This window comes from Acomys minous, assembly GCF_964271855.1.
Source record: "Acomys minous genome assembly, chromosome: 6".
NCBI lineage: Eukaryota > Metazoa > Chordata > Mammalia > Rodentia > Muridae > Acomys > Acomys minous.
This window is the reverse complement of record NC_140487.1, coordinates 65,930,318-65,947,345: the sequence shown is the minus strand read 5'-3', so window position 1 is coordinate 65,947,345 and position 17,028 is coordinate 65,930,318. Positions and strand designations below refer to the sequence as shown.

Here is a 17,028-nt window from a genome sequence, read left to right as displayed (position 1 = left end):
AGAGGATCCTCTGGGAAAAAGGTAAACCCTGGCTCATCCCCCTCGAACGGGAAATGAAGAGTGGTAAGTGCTAGTTTGTTTCATTTGTTTCTAGTTCTGTTTGTTTTGTTTTGTCTCGCCATTTAGCCCTTGACTGGCCTGGAACATGGTATATAGAGCAGATTTGCTTCAAATTCATGGGTGATCCTTCTGCCTTTACCTCTTTAATGCTAGAATTCCAGGTGTGTGCCATCATACCCAGCAATGGTCGCTCACCAGCACTGTTGTTTGATTTTTTTTTTAATCTATGTTTGCGTGTTCTTTTAATTAAATGTGTTCATTGTGAGATAAGAACCAAATGTAAAGGCCAGACTAACTAAAAAGATTTATAAAATTCATTGCTCTGACACCCCTCTGTCTTCTGTTGTTATGCTCTGTATAGGCTGCAGACACACTAGGTTATGGGGTTCTGTTAACCAGACCTTAAAGCAGGGTGTACTCTTTCGTTAAGTAATCTCTGCCATCACATTTCTCTCATCTGTCCTTCCTTGTGATTCAGGATTCAGGTCAGGCCATCATTTGCCCGGCCTCTCCTTTTATGCTCTTCTAGCTCAGCTGTGTCTCTGTGGGCTCTTGGTATTGCTCTGACTTTAGACCTCACCCAGAGCACTGAAATGTCTGGGCACTCTGTGTCCCTTAGAGCGCCTGAGGATATTGACATCTTATTCCTATTCTTGATCCGAAGTTTACAACATTGTGAGAAAGTATTCATTTAGCAAGAAAGCAAAGAAGGAAGGGCGACGATGAAACCACAGAGAAGCGTATTTCCCTGGAAGCTGCAGGTGGAAGAGGGAAATAAACCAGTAAGTGAGAATGGAGAAACCTATTTGGCATCAAATCAGTGGAAAAGATGGCACCTGGCTGGGTTCTTCTGAGAGTATAAGAGTCCTTGCTCAAGGTCACCTGAAACCTAAAAGGCACTCCATTCCACTCCACTTCTCTGAAAAATAACTATTTCCTACAAATAGCCAGAATTTTCTGCATTGCCACATGGCTTAGGCTTTTAGGAATTATTAACAGCCTGAAATTATACAAGCTATGATAAGCTGGAACTTAATTGTTGCCAATAACCAGATCCCTTGCAGGCACTGGTCACTCACACCTCATTGACAAACCATCCTTTATAAGATGATGGTTCTGAAGAGAATGTTCAGGAAAAGGCAGAGGAGAGACTGAGGCACCAGGGAGGTGAAAGAGCTAGGTGTGCACCCTGTAGAGAAAGGTCAGGGGTATGGACTACCCCAGAGCATAAGAATAAATTGAAAAACTCAGTTCAGACTTTCGATTTCCTCCCCCAAATCACAGACCTACAAAGGACCCCGCTGCCAGTTAATGGAAGATCTGTCTGATTCTCTAAATTGAACAGACTTTCCTAACCAGGACTGTCCACTAGAATTAACTGGTAAGTACTTACCACAACACAAATGCGAAGCAAGATTCAGAGTTACATTGTGTCAACTCATTCTTTTTCTTTAAGGAGACTTACAGGTTTTTATGGTATGCATCCTGAGGCAAGGACTCCTGGCCATAGGAAAGTGGAGTACTCTTCCTAGGAAATATTACCTTCTTAGACTTTATGAACCAGTCTCTGTATTTTCTCAGGAAGATTGATTGGGAAATTTTCTTTCTTTTCCAAGAAGTCATTAAGTAACTGGCTCTTGTAAGGTTTTGCACACATACACCACTTCTGCTTTTGTTTTACTTTGTTCTGGTACGCTTAGTTTTGGGGTCTCCCTATGTAGCTCAGGCTGGCTGGAATTTACAATCTTGGCTCATCCTGGCAAGTGCTGGCTAACAGCCCTTCCCTTTGCCCTTTGTGAGGCCCTAGCCCATGTCTTTCTCTGCTATTCTAAGTCCTAAAGTGAAATCACACCTAAGTGGTTATGTTGTTAACCATTATAGAGTTATAGAACCCAGAACCTCTGGTTACCTTCATTTATCTTTAGTTATGGACACCAACTATGTAGAACTATGGATATCACTGCGAATTTTAAATTTAAAAAAGTAATATGTGTATATAAAGAAGTACAGGAATTAACCCCAGAAGGTCAAGGTCCAGTATGGTGTTTTGATAAGGGAATAAGGACACAGAGAGAGAGACAGAGGCAGAGACAGAGACACAGAGAGAGACAGAGACAGAGACACAGAGATAGAGACAGACTGTTCACAATAACAACTTCATATATCACAAAAATTCCACTCAACACTGTCTTCCCACACACACACACCTTTCATAAAACCAAATATTGTACCTGCCCACCTCCAGAGAGGGCTTTGAGATCAAGAGCTGCCTTGGTCCAAGAACAATTCCCAATTCCCAAAGAAGTGTGATTTACCCTATATCAAACAGGCTAATGACATAAACTAATAGTGATGATTACGAAAACTGGAGAAAAGAGAGTAGCCGAGAAGCTGAAAGTGGGAGATACTCCATATCTGATCTATTTTTCTCACTTAGGGCAAACTCACCTTTATAAGTATTTCTATATAAAAGATGAAGGTGGTGAACCTGGGCTAGTTCAAAGCCTTGAGACACTGCGTTCTCATGTAATCCGTATACAATTTTAAAAGACTAGAATATAGCATGTGACTCTGGAGGGAGAAATTGCCTGTCTCTATATTTATAATTCAGGGTTCTAAGGAAATGGACAGTTGAAGTCGACTAACACCTACATTGCCTTTCTAACTAAATAGCTTTGTCAAATCACTTATTATCTTGTAGCTTTGTGGCTATGACTGTTTCAGTGGCGCTTGTTTATTTTATGAGCACGAGGAACATTAAATGATATAAATCTGTGTCCTCTAAGAATTTTTCTACAGAACCACATAGTCCTTACCTGGCAGCTTACTTAAAATGCAATACCTTGATCCTACCCCAGTTTTACCATCAGAAACTTCATATTAGCTTAGCAAAGTCTTTAAAGATTTACAAGTGTATGCAGGGTGCACATAGTAAGCACTCAGGAGAGGTCACATTTATCTCCCAGGCCCTCTGTTTCATGTATCTCCTTTCCTTGGCTCTGATTGGGATGCTTGTTATACCCGGGGCTGATTAGAAGCCTTGAGCAAGGGATTGTACAGAATTGGAAATCAGGTGGGTTTTTAAAGAGCTACAGTGCTCTGGGTTATCTGGAACTTATGAGAAAGAAGGGCATCTGGAATCATAATATTTACTGTAACAAATAGGTGACTAAGAATGGATAGGAAGCCATGTGTAATTCCTGGAACTGTCCTCTCCCTCACTGTCTACATCCACACAAAGAAATGATGATTTTATCATCATTGAGTCTCCCAATGCCAACTCTTCCTTACCAGTGCCACGTGAAATCACTATACCAAGTCACCATTTTCTCTTGCTTGGTAAATTATAATAGGCACCTAATTGGTATCTCTATAGCTTCTTAATCCTCTATAGTCTGTTTTGTGCCCTGGCATGAGAGTCCTATTTGGAATGAGGATTTTAAATGCCCATCATTATATCCAGATGGGGTAATACAAGGCTATAACCGTAGCACTCAGGAGGCTGAGACTGAAGGACAGCAAAGAGTTTGAGCCTCTCTGAGCCCACAAAGAGGGCATCAGATGCCCATGTCTAGGTTAATTTCATATTTAAAAATCTGAGCATTGTGAAGATGAAGATTAACCCTGAACACAGACCAGAGCACGCTTACAGTTTGGGAAGGGTCTGACTTCACAACCTCATCTGTGGCCCCTTGATCACTTCTCAGTTTCAGTCAACCTTCCATCCTAGACACTGAAGAGGGTTTTTCTGCTTTGGGTGCTATGTAAATGTCTTCTTCTTGCCTAAAATTTTCTTTTTTCCTACAGCTTATTTTCACCTCAGCTCAGGACACAAGATTAACCATAATCCTGCTGTATGCTATCTTAATATTGTGCCTTTTGTCTTATTCAGGGTAAAATTTTAATGATAAGCAATTTGCAATAAAGCTGTTACTCATATGCTAATTTTGTTAATGTACATGAATTTATAAATTTCTAGGTAAGAATGCTAGCTATATTGTGTTTTTCTCAGACCACGGGGCTGTTGAATTTCTAATACCTACATAATACCTAGCATTATTTTTTTTCATTGATGGAGTAGTGAAATATTTCTAAGAAAAGAAAACATCAGCAAAGGAGAACTTGGCAGAATCTTTTCTAGGAGACAAAAGGGATAGATAGATAGATAGATAGATAGATAGATAGATAGACAGACAGACAGACAAATAGATAGACATCTTGCTATACAGCCCTAGCTAAACTGATACTCTGTATATAAAATCATGGAAGCCATTTGAGTGTTAGGATAAAGGCTGCATTGTAATGATGGGTATAGGTACTCTCATGACAAATAGGACACCAAAAATCAAAGTGACTCTCTGACTGGAGAGTTAGAAACAAACATCCAGGATGGAATCTGGTCGCTCTCCACCCTAGCTGAATATTAGTCACTTGCGCTCCTTTAAAATACCAAGGCCAGGCCTCTGCTTCATACATTCTGAATATTTAGGTCTGGTTTGTATCAAGGGAACCTGTCTTTTTTACTAGCTTCTCAAATCTGTACCATGTAGCTTTGTTTAAAACACACAGATCTGGGAAGTGAAAAAACTTTTCCTAGTGGCCACCCAGCTATTTCATTTCCGAGTTTAGTAAGTATTAAAATCTAATGAGCCCAGCTCCCAGACCTTGAACTTTTCAATCGCTTGAAAACTCTATGGCTGAACAATAAATCTCATAGTCATTCTGACGCATCCGAGTTTGAGTGGAGATAAATTAACTCCACCCTTACACGGCTCAGTTTTTATGTACTTTGTGCTGCCTCACGCAGGTAGAGGATCTTCTCCCCTTCGTCCCAAATGTCCAGCATGGAGCTGCTGCACTATTATCTTAAAATCCCACCCATGTAGCTAGGATAGTTCTTGGGGGTCCTAGGGCCCAGTGGTTTCCACAAACCCTAACCTATCCACAGAGGCAGTCTCAGGGTATCCAAGGGCCCTGTGTTTCCAGTGCTATTAGTGTCATTGACTGTTGGAGTATTTATTTATTAGAGCAAAAGCTCCTTGGGATAACTATTTAGTCAACAATTGAGTTCAAGTCTACACAGCATATTTTTATACTTTTGTATTTCTGAGACTTTTAAATATCACAAAAGTAAAAAAAAAGGGGGGGGAGGAATTTTATATTATTTTATATTATTGAAGCAATTTGGTGCAACGTGAAAGCAGAATGTTCCAAATTACAGTGACAGATCCAGGAGCTCCTCATCTTTATCCAAACTGATTTAGAACCAGAACATTCTAGAAACTCAGGGCCAAGGCTTAAAGTTTAACACCAAAGAATGGAGACCATTAACTGATGCTCTTTGCTATCTAAATCTCTTCTTGTATCCTTGATCTTCTTACTCCTTGCCCCATTGGCAAAGGAATGTTTAATAAGAGGCTTCTATTTTTGTCCATAATAACTGACTTAAGCAAAAATCAAAGGAGTGAAGATGCCAGAGAGAAAGAAAAAAAGAATGGATGGGACATTTAGCTATCATTGTGCTATATTTGGTCCTGAGGCAAATAAAAAGGTCTTTCAAACATAATTTAGACAATCTGGGTCAACAAAATACATTTATGCATAATTTATCCTGCCCCTATGAGAAAGACACATGTGCAACCTAGCTGTATTGAATTGCTCAGCATCAGCCAGCGTTAAACTTCATCTATATTGCCAGTGTGTAATCGTTGTATAAATGGGAGGCAAAGCTGGGAAAGAACACACAGGAGGACACAGGACCAAAGATAATGGAAGATGTTCTCAGCTCAGTCACGTTTAGATTTTTTTCTCCATTACTAGTCACTTTCTCCAACCTCCTTATTACCATTAATGCCACTTTCCTTTCCTACTTGTCCCTATTGCCTATATTTGGCCTGAACTTTCATGCCCAGATGGAGCCACAGAAAAAGAAAACTCCTCTTGAGCACCTGTGACTACCTCTGACATGCTGGTGGTATCAATTTACTTTGTGATTTGTAAAAAAAAAAAAACAACTCTCTCCTCGTTCCTCTCTTTTCTTTTTCTTTTTCTTTTTCTGTCTCTGTGTCTCTGTCTCTCTCTCTGTGTCTCTGTCTCTGTCTCTGTCTCTGTCTCTCTCTCTCTTTCTCTCTCTGTCTCTCTCTCTCTCTCTCTCTTTCTCCCCCCTCTCTCTCTTCTCTCCTTTCCTGTCCTGTCCTGTCTTCTCCTCTCCTCTTCTCTTCTCTCTCAGGAAAATTTTTACAGTTGAATAATAAAGGATATTAAAGCCATGTTTATGCATATATCATATATATAATATGTGATGTAAATATTAAAACCATAAGTGTAATTCATTTATTTTATATGTCTTATATTCTATGTACACACACACACACACACACACACACACACACACACACACACACAGATACAGAAAAGGGAGAGAAAACATTAAAAAGAATAGAGGTAAGCAACATAGAATATCTTCATTTAGTTTGGAGTTCTTGTCTCTGTTTTTGTGCTACTTTTATCTAACCCAATATATTCAAGGTTTTGCTTTTGGGTTACAGAAAATTTAACTTTTCTTTCGGACAAAACCACCTCCTTTCCTTACCCATGCTTTACTCTTCCTCTGGTGAGTCTCTGTCTGAACCATAAATCTCCAGCACCTAGCTCTTACTTAGCTTGCACAGTTCTTTCTTTTATTTTTCCTGTTGTCATTATCACCTTATTCTTTTTAGACACCAGAGCAAAAATTTTACTTTCATAAAAAAATTCCTCCAAGTGTTGTTCTACCAGTTGACTACCTATGTCCAAAGCTACTCATGAGAATCTGTTCATTTTGTTACGACAAAAGGATTTGCCTTTTCTTTTTCTTTTTTCTTTTTTTCTTTTTTCTTTTCTTTTTTTTCTTTTCTTTTCTTTTCTTTTTTTTTTCTTCGTTTGTCATCTACTCCACACCTTTCCTTATCTATCTTTACCACCCAGACCTCTGCAGGAAAGCATGAAATGGCAGGTCCTGTGGGGGTGATTTGCACTCAGCTGCTGTCCACTCTCAGCATCTTTCTGTAGAGTCTCCAACCCACTACTAAGAGGAACTCTGTGGCAAATGGAAGTTCACAATTGCACAAGTTTGCTACCACCAAACGCTTTTCAAAGAAGTTTTTGTGAGAAAAACTGTAGCTTCCAGGACAAACTCTTTTACTGAGGAGGCGTCATCGGTGGTCCCCTATCTCCTGTCTAATTCTTACATTACCGATGAGGTTCTGCCAACTTCATAGGCCTGTGGACAGCGTCTTTCTTTCCTGGAGAGCATCAATATGGTCTCCAACACCATCACCCCTTGTCACCATTGCCTTTTATTCCTGTGAACAAGAGTTACCTGTAGTGGTTTCTGTTCCATGATGGTGTTGTCTCGAGAGTGTGTGCGGTTGGCGTCACGGAGCTTGAGGGGGCGGTAAACACAGCACGTGGTGAAGCAGATCATGTAGCAGATGTACAGGGCACCCAGGAGGCAGAAGTAGGGCTGTCCGTATTTCTTCCACTTCAGGCTCACCAGCTCTTTCACTGGGGTCTGTTCTAGAATCTGGCGAGCCTGTCGCAAAGAGAATAGAAAGCAGAATGACCCACATGGGGAGCACCGTTCAGTTTTGAGCTGAATTACAGGTTGACAAAGCTATCAGCAACGTCGTGCACTCACTCCTTTCTTTGACAGGGAATTAGAAATGTTTATTACATGCTAAGTTTGGTGCTAGTGTTACAGAGAAAGTGTTACAGAAGTAAACACAGTGCATACAGCCACAATGAGGCTATAATAAATGAGCAGTAGGTAGGTGACTGAACTAAGACAGGAAAGGTCTGAGAAGCCAATGCCCATTTGCAGGTAAGCTGTGCTTGGGACTGTGGGAGAACCGGTTGAGATTAGTGGACAGAAATTACATGGGAGAACTCAGTAATAAAAAAAGGTCACTGTGCATATGCGCTGTAGAGTTTACAGTAGGGAGTTTGATTTGTTTTTCCGAAGGCAATAAAACAACAACAACTGAGACCTCCAAGCAAGAAAACAGTCCAATTTGCATTAGAAGTATGGTTAGACTAGTAAGCGGAGAGAGTAGAATGTGGCAATAATCTCTGCCAGATGGGATGATGCTCTGAGGGAACAAACTACAAGATGCAAATGGCGAAAAGATAATGGATGAGATAAAGCATTTGAAAAACTAGAAAAGAGACAAATTCGAGGCAAAGCAGAAAGAACTAGGCAGAAAAATTTGCCTTGAGGGTGGAGACAATATCCAGATCCGGCCAACAATCCAGGCCAGAAAATTGATGAAGCCACCAACCAGAAAAATCTATTTTTGCCATAAAACAGAAAAAAAAATATTGTTCTTCAGCTGGAACTAAGAGTGACAAATGCAAAAAAGAAATATCACCTTGAGCAAGACAGGTGGTGTTAAAGAAAAGTAGCTGCTACAAGTTGCGTAAAACCCACAAGAGAATGCAGATACTCAATTCATGATGTCAAAGAGCAAGGGAGTGTGCTGAGGGAGGCTACAGATGGGGGGAATGTCTTTGTATTCCTAAGAAAACCTGTTCAAACTTTAGGTATTTCTAAGATTGCTCAAGAATCAAGCAAAGTGACTGTGCAACTTTTCTTCTGCTCATTAGTTGTAATAACCTTCCATGCTTTGTGGTTCTCTAAGGGTTCTTAGGAAATTGTTGTACAGCAGATAGTCATCAGAAACTCAGTTTTTTACCAATATCTATAGGTTCCTGAAAGGCAAAGGCATTTCCTCCACTTCAGTCTCTTTCTTTCTCTACAGCGCTCAGTCCAATATGTCTGAACTGTCTTTGTGTTCTATCTCTGGAATGTTTGATGTGAAACTCTTCAGGTTTTATTGTTTGGTTTTGGATTTTTGTTTGTTTTTCCTCTTCCCAGTGACTCACAACTCCTCATAGAGTCCCCTGGAAGGGTACACTTCCTCTCTGGGGGCTTCTTAATTGTCAAGCATGCCTGGAAATTCTTCCTCCACCATCAAAGGGCTTTTTTCCCCCCTTTCTACTGATGGCTAATCTTCCTTGCTTTAATTTGAATCTGCCTCTTCCTAGTTTTTCAGGAGCCTCAGCAGCTCATCCGTTATCTTTTCTTCTTTGCCTCTTGCTGTAGAAGTTTTTTTTTTTTTTTATCACAGCTATATCGAATTGTTTCCACTTCCGTTTTGCGGGCCCTGGGCACAGTGTGCATTCCCAGCATGATACCAATCAAACGCTACTGCAGTTTATGAGAACATCAATCCAAAATCGAATAAATTGGCTGAAAAGATACGTATTTTTGCCTCTATCTATCTCTTTGGTTTCCTTTGTATTGTCTGAAACAACATAAGCTGACTGATGGAAAGAATGAAGGAAGGAAGGAAAAGAAAGGAAAGGAAGTGACTCCAAGTCAGAACATTCTTAGTCTAAAAGGTTAGGATGAGATAAGTAAACAGAGAGACTAGAGCCAATCAGGGGAAGGTGGTCACAGGAGATAAATATTGGCTGATATTTCCACCTATGGGAACTATTTTCTTCTGGAGACTGTTTTCTATCTATTGTAAGGCTGTGGCATATACTTGGATCAAAATGTCTCCACAGATGAAAAAGCAGCATCTCAACATGCATTTTCTCATAGAAACATTCTGGGCCTGTTATGACATCTATACCTCTTTCTTCTTGGAGGAAACCACAAGCTCCAGAAAGGACAACTCCTCACCCCAAGAGTCAATCTCTGTGAGGTCATAGAGGGAAGATGTGAGTGGCCCACATGACCACTGGATATGCTTCCGTTTCTGCATCAAATGTTGAAACATCTGGTGAAGCAAGCAAAGGTTTGAATGGTGAGTGTGCTGGAAGATGGTTGAGGCAACACCAATAGACCAAGTCACTTACTCATGCTAGTGACAGTGTAGGAAGAGTCAGATCTCTAAAGAGACACCTTATGGGTGGATTCTCACCACAGTGTTGCCTTCCACCCCAGCCAGCTTGAAAGGGGTGAGTCCCTGGTGGTTGGGCACAAGTTCCAGGGACTTCAGGTGGTCTCCTCCATCATAGGACAGTAGCAAGTTGTACATCTGACAGGCAAAGGTTTTGTTGGGCTGCAGGATGAGTATGTGCAGTACTGTATTTCCTGGGGAGGACAGAGGCTGCCATGTGACCATTGTAGTGGAGTTGGGGAGGATTTCATCCTCTATCCTAAGGTGTTCCTTTTCTTCCCACCCCATCCTCTCCCTCCCACACAACATTCGGAACTCCCTCCTCATCCCAGGTCTTACCCAGGGAATCCTGGGCCCGGATGTCAGCTCCATGCTCAATGAGCAGCCTAACAATCTCCTCACTACCCACGCAGGCAGCAAAGGACAAAGGGTGTTCTCCTGTGGACACAAAGAGCTATGTGATAGGAGACAGCAGGACCAGAAGATGAGAGGGACATTTGATCTCTGGACCCACAACGGCCTCCTCCTCCTCCCATGTCTCAGTTTGTGGCTTGGGATCATGTGTATAGCAGAACACAAGGGAAAAAAAATGCCACAGAGTGTTGTGGAAGCAATTGTCCTCTAGTTCTAAGGCCAGAAGGGCTGATCTTTTCCAGTGCGCCAAAAGATGGAACAAAAGAAAGGTTTCTTCAAGGCCTCTCCTCCTTTTGGCCAGTCCAGCTCTCTATCTCCCCTTTCTCCAAGCCTGGCCCTGGATCTCACCATAGTAGATGAGGTTGTGAGAACTTCGATGGAAGGCAGATCCTGTAGCTCTGGCGGAGACGCTGGCCCCTCGGGCAAGCAGGGCACGGACCAGGTTCACATTTTGGTTCATGACTGCAATGTGCAGTGCAGTCTGGCCTGGCCCAGAGACAGCTGTGAGTCACAGTTCTGTGGACATAACCCCTCAGAGCCATTTATGGAAACTCCCCAACAGCTCTTAAGACAACCTTCTGCTGTAGACTACAGAGTAGTCAGGGACCAAGGATAGTTAACCCCTGACTCCTGGAGCAGGGTCTCTACCCTTCATTTGTTGAGAAATGGAAATATGAGAGAGAGAGAGAGAGAGAGAGAGAGAGAGAGAGAGAGAGAGAGAGAGAGAGAGAGAGAGAGAGTGAAGGGTAGGGAGCCAGCCCTATTCCTGAGGGATTATGAGAGGACTAAATAGAAATAATACTAAACAAGTAAAAGGAAGTCATAAAGGCTGAACTCCAATGTCTAGGATCTTTTATTTATCTTGACTCCTGATCTTCACCCCTTCCCTTCTGTATATACAGATACAATTTAGTAATGATAGTTCCCCACTCACATTCGTTTCGCCTTTGAATTACTGGGAGGCATCCTCACCTACAAATGGCTCACACAGTGTGGACTCTGTGACCAGGTATGGAGCAGCCTCCATGAGCATTATAGCAGCATCCAAGTTGTCATAGAGGGCTGCTACGTGCAGTGCTGTCTCCCCCAGGGCTCCTGGAATGACATAAGGCAAGAATACCAAACACTACCAATTCTCCTTCAAGAAGTTCCTGGTTCCAGAAACATCCCAGCAGCCTCTCCAAGCAGCCATTTCTGAAAACACACACACACACACACACACACACACACACACACACACACACACACACAAACACACACCCCAAAAACCAAAAACAAACAAAAAAACTATCCCACTATTTCTGATCTCACCTCTTTCTCGGAAGTCACAGTTCTGGTCAAGCTGAAGTTTCTTAAGTGTACACAGATCATTTTCCTTGGCTGCTCTGAGCAGTGGAGACTCCCAAATTCTGAAGGAAGATGAGTAAAAGTCCTTTAGGAACCATCACAGACAGGCCATGGTTAGAAGAGGTAGATATGGACATGATATGTGTTCTTTCACAGTACACAGTAACAAATCAACTTTGTCACTCTTCAGTTATTAGTTTGACTCAAGGGATGAGAAGACACTACGGCAAGAACCTTTTTTAAGGCTTCCCAGATGTCCCTTGTGGTTCCTTTCACTTTAATTTTTCCCATAAAATGAAAGCTTGTGTGGGGCCTGAGTATTAGCTGTAAGTTGATAGATTGATGAGATAGTTCTTCATGTGGTTGAAGACACTGAATTTATGACAAAGGTCTCATATTATTCATGTTGGATCTAACCTTGAAAGCCTCCTGCCTATGGTATACCTTCTATAGTACTAGAGGCTGCCAAGGGAAAAATAAAGCAACCAACAGTCTTATTCAGCTGTGACATGTATGGACCATAAAACCAACCAGAATGTCAAGATACCCCTAAGGTGCAATAGTGACATTCCTATCTTTGTAGTAACCAACAGCTGTCTAATTGAAGTTAAGGTCCAATCAATAAGAACAAGCCATACCTGTTACAAAAAACATAGCCAACTACGTGGGGCTAATGAGGACATGAATCTTTGAAGAGAACTCACTACCAGCACTTTGCTAGACCACCACGAAAATAGGAAGTGTAGCTCTCAATCATTAAAGATGCTTCTCAGCAAATGGAGACCATCACAGAGAGCCACAACCGGACGCCATGCAGAGATCAATGGGCCGTGGGGCTACAAGCCTTATGCAAAAATCTTGAACACAGCTCCTGTTCAGGAACATCACAGCAGAGAAGGCAGAAAGATTGTAGGAGCCAGAAGACCAGAAAGTCTGATATTAGACTCTGCCTCCTAGAAACGGCTGCCTAAACAAGACCAGAACAGTGATAGTATTAATAGCCATGTTAACTTGGAATGGAGACGATGTCTGAGCCTCACTCCTAGACAAAGAACTATAGGCAACTGCTCAGAGAGGGAGAAATAGCCTGTCTCAGAGACGAGCTCTGTAACTGTTTGTCTAATACAAAATGATTAACCCTGAAATCATTTACACACAATGTACTCAGCAAGCTGTATTCATATTTTTGCACATATTTGTGTGCTTGTGTGTGTGTACAACAATAATAAAAGAAAAAGAGGACGTCAATATGAAGAGGGGCATGGGAAAGGCTGGAGAGAGGAAAGGGATGAGTCAAAGTGATGTAATTATAGTTTAACTAGAAGCATGAAAAAAAAGATTAATAAATTAACTAATCACACAGACAAACCAGAAGGGTTAGTTCTTGAGGAAAGAGAGCCTAAGTCCTCCTGGGAGTTTCAGAGTATCCTTGTGAAAACAAACAAACAAACAAACCAACGACCTCAGACTTCATCTAAGCCACATAAATATGTCAGGAGCCTGAAGAGCTGGGCAAGGAGGAGGCTTTTCTGTAAGTTCCCCAGGCTTCCAAGCCAGCTAGACCTGTTCTCTGTAGCCAAGGGGAGTTTGGAGACCAGACCCTGAAGGACTTGGACTAGCCTTAGACCTTACAAATTCTGTGAAATTCATGACCAAGATCTAACAGCTGTTAAAAGCTAAGCTCTGGACTCTTGCATTTGTCCCTACCCAAGTTCTCACCACTGCTTTGAGTTGTTTAAAAGCACGTCTCAGCTGGGACTAGAGGGTTTGGGGTGCCTAGAGGCCATGCCTTCCTCCCATACTTAACCTTTATACCTAAGACTCGAAATACTTTGTTTTCAAGCAAAGAGAAATGAGCCCTAGGCGTCTCAGCCGGTGGAGATGGTTCTACAAATGGCCCTGGGTTAATCTTTGATTTTGACTTTGCCTGAATCTAATAGAATGGGAGATAAAGCTGAAGCCACTCTTCCTAGACAGCATAGTTTGGGCTCCAAAGGTCAAGCGTTTAGCAATTTGGGGACCATGGGGGAAAGCAGAGGAGACAGCCTGATGGTTATTTCTCCTTTGATGTCTCTAAGTCTCCAATTTTTCCTCATGCAGTGTCTCAAGGTAATGGGAGGAAAGAGAGAGAGGGAACTTTATAGACGAAGAAATGTTTCGTCTTGCATAACGCTCCCAGGAGAAACTTAAAAAGCTGGAGGCCAGACCTTTTCCTGTCTCACCTAAGCTCTTGGTCTCAGTTGAGGCTCATGTCCTGACCAGCTCAGAGTTGCTAGGGCTGGATTCCAGAGTTTACTCTTCGTCTTGAGGTTACTATATTAAACACGTGTCCGTTTTAACCCTTGACCCCACTGCACCTTTGATGAGGAAAGGTCCAGAGACAAATAAACTCAAAGTCTACCCTAGTCCCACTCTAATGCAAGGCACGGAGAAGCCGAAGTTCTCATTGCACAACCTAGGGTGGAGCTTTCGGAATTAGCAGAGAATCTAGACAGCGGCAGGACTCAGCACAAAGGATCAGTGCAAGACTCCTTCTTCACAATTATAAAAACTTTTGAGACGGGATGAGCTGGACACTGACCCAAGCCCAGAGCTCTTCAGAACCACTGGCAGGCAGTCTGTCATCGGCTCATTTCGTGTTCCAGCCAGCGGGCTAAGGGGAATTAAATCCAACGAACGCTGTGCTGCAGAAAGCCACCTGACGGAGGATCTCTGGTCTCTTGCCTGGACAGCTTTTCCCACTTCTTGGACCTCAGAGGTCAGCAATGGAATGATCTATCTGGAGACGGATCAGCAACCCTGCTCGAAAGGCCTGCCATTATCTCCATGATCTCTGGCAAGGGAGAATTGAACCCAGCACTCTAATCTCACCTGAGCTACCTTCTTCAGCTGCTCACCTCCAGGCATCACGTAAACACATAAACAAACCTCTCCTTCTCTCCCAGGTAATCAACTCTCATTCCGCCTGATGTCAACAACTCCTCGATCATTCTTTCATCGAGTCTTCCAAACAAAGGTTATTCCAAAACCTGTAAGCATTCCCCACAAAACAACTCCGGAGCAAACTTCTCTTGCTTGGCATCCTCGCCAACCCATGTTGCTTCTTTCATCTGTCTCTTTGGGTTCCTTTACTGCCTCCTTCCTTGAGGCGGGAAGACAAGTTTAAACCTCGGCTGTCATTCTCCCCTGGCTTTTACATCCATATTCAAGGTCGCCGTATATACAAACCCATACCATGGGCTCACTGGACTAGTGGCTCACCTAGGCTGAAAGGGATAAATACAGGCAACAGCCTGGCACTGAGTGCTTTCTGGGGGAAGGGGGCCAGGAGGTGGGCAGGGGGAGGCTATGTGCCAATGTATTTAAGAATCTGTGCTGTGGTGTGGGTACCCTGAAGAGCCTACCTCCTCTGCTGCAGCATATGAAGCTGATCCAAGTGCTGGTCCCAGTCTTGTTCTCTGACCCACCAGCTGAGAAGTTTCTGAAGTTGGATCCAAGGCCTTTTTGCCCCCATGTCTTCTTGCGGGTGCTTGCCAACTTGTTCAAATCTGATGAAAGAAGCCAGTCTAGGAGGCCAGCAGCTGAGAGTCTCGGTCCGCTGGGCATGAAGGCCCAGGCGAGTATATGTGCTGGTAAGTTGTGCCTGCAGTGGGTGGTGGTCGAGTGTGAATGTATGCATGTGCGGTGAAGAACTTGCTGTGGGAAGGGGAGGAGACCTCCACAGAGTCAGCCTGGGGCCACAAAGCAGTCTGAAATCAGGAGGGGGAAGGGGAGGAACCCTCTTGCTTCTTGGCAGTGGGCTGGACAGCTGAGACTGGGAGTGGCTGAGGGGTGGGGCCAAGGAATTTGGAGAGGGAGCAAAGCTAGATAATCTTGAAGGTGAAACAGGTACCCTAGGATGTAGGATCCTACAAGACTCTTAGGGAGTTCTCTGTGACTCCTGATGTTGGAAAGCAGGAATTGAGACCGACCAGAGGGTAAAGAAATCATGAGACACGTTCTAGGAGACAGGAGGAGGGATGTATTATAATAAGGCCATGATACTTTATCAAATAGTTTCTTGCACCATCCTCCTTATGGCTTTCAATGAGACGTGTTATGGAATGTGCTCCTTCAACGGACCCATGATGTCAGTGGAAATAAGGCAACAGTGGCTTTTGAATGAGAAGATATCACACTGAGAGGGAGTTTGTTCTCTCAACCCCTGGGCTGAAGAGAACACTGAAACAGACTTTCAAGCTGTGATCTTAGTCCCCAATTCATAGTTTTCCAGGCCTTTCTACTTGTTGGAAAATGTTGGGCCATTCAGATAATGAGATACTTGAACTAAATATGCTTGAGACCCTTGCTTGGAGACCCTAGGGACTTTGAAACTGCCCGCCTTTCTTTCTTTCTTTCTTTCTTTCTTTCTTTCTTTCTTCGTTTTTTTCTTTTTGGCTTTCCAAGACAGGCTTTCTCTGTGTAACTTTGACTGTCCTGGACTCACTTTGTAGACCAGGCTGGCCTCAAACTCACAAAGATCCACCTGCCTGTTGCTCCCGAGTGCTGGGATTAATGGCGTGCACCACCACTGCCCAGCAAAATTGCCCTTTTCTTTTGATGTAAGCATGGAGTTCTGATGCAGAGAACAAAATAGTCGTTTGAGCAGGGAAAGAATGGAAAGGAAAGGAAGAGGAGGTGCCTGAGACCAGGAGAAACAGTGTTCTTACCTAGAGAGTAGGAGGGTCACCTTGTGGGGCATTTTTATGCCTCACTGGGGGTTGGGGCAGTGTGGGTGCTAATGATCTCTGAAACCCGTGGACTTCCAGTCGAAGGAGATGGAGGGAGTGATAAGATTGAGGTTGGGGTTATAGATGCGCTGATAAGTGGAGGGGGAGCAGGTCATGAGCAGTGCACTTGCCAAGGAAACACTAAGCCCATAAAGCTAATCCTTGAGGGGGTGGGGGTGGAGAGAGGTTGTGGTGGAGGAGTCTGGCTCAGTCAGGACCACACAGAGCAGGTGCAGTCACCAAGGACATTGGCCATAGGTCCCTGAAGGAAGAAGGGGAGCAACCACACATAGGTCTTCACTTCTTTCCTTGCTCCTGTGCAAGAAAAGAAGGTCTTCAGTGGGAGGGCAGGAATAAATAGCTCGGTGGGGACCAAGTTGTCCCTTTTCCCATCTCCATCCATCTCAGTTGGTGAAAACAGAGTTTTGAATCTTTCTTCCTTCTGATAATAGTCATGATTTTCATGACATCATTCTGTTGCCCTTTCTTGT

At 43.1% G+C, this 17,028-nt stretch overlaps 1 protein-coding gene across 1 annotated transcript in view; it reads right to left on the bottom strand.

Moving 5' to 3' along the window:
- Positions 1-15,499, bottom strand: part of TRPV5 (transient receptor potential cation channel subfamily V member 5) — a 29,862-nt gene extending 14,363 nt beyond the window's left edge. The window contains exons 1-8 of the mRNA XM_084785206.1: positions 15,173-15,499; positions 11,733-11,830; positions 11,394-11,516; positions 10,770-10,907; positions 10,347-10,445; positions 10,029-10,201; positions 9,738-9,884; positions 7,421-7,633 (exon numbers count right to left, since the gene is read on the bottom strand). Of these exons, the coding sequence (XP_084641332.1) occupies positions 7,421-7,633; positions 9,738-9,884; positions 10,029-10,201; positions 10,347-10,445; positions 10,770-10,907; positions 11,394-11,516; positions 11,733-11,830; positions 15,173-15,447 (1,266 nt within the window). The 5' untranslated portion in view covers positions 15,448-15,499. The remainder of the gene's footprint in view (positions 1-7,420; positions 7,634-9,737; positions 9,885-10,028; positions 10,202-10,346; positions 10,446-10,769; positions 10,908-11,393; positions 11,517-11,732; positions 11,831-15,172) is intronic.
- Positions 15,500-17,028: the final 1,529 nt, after the last annotated feature.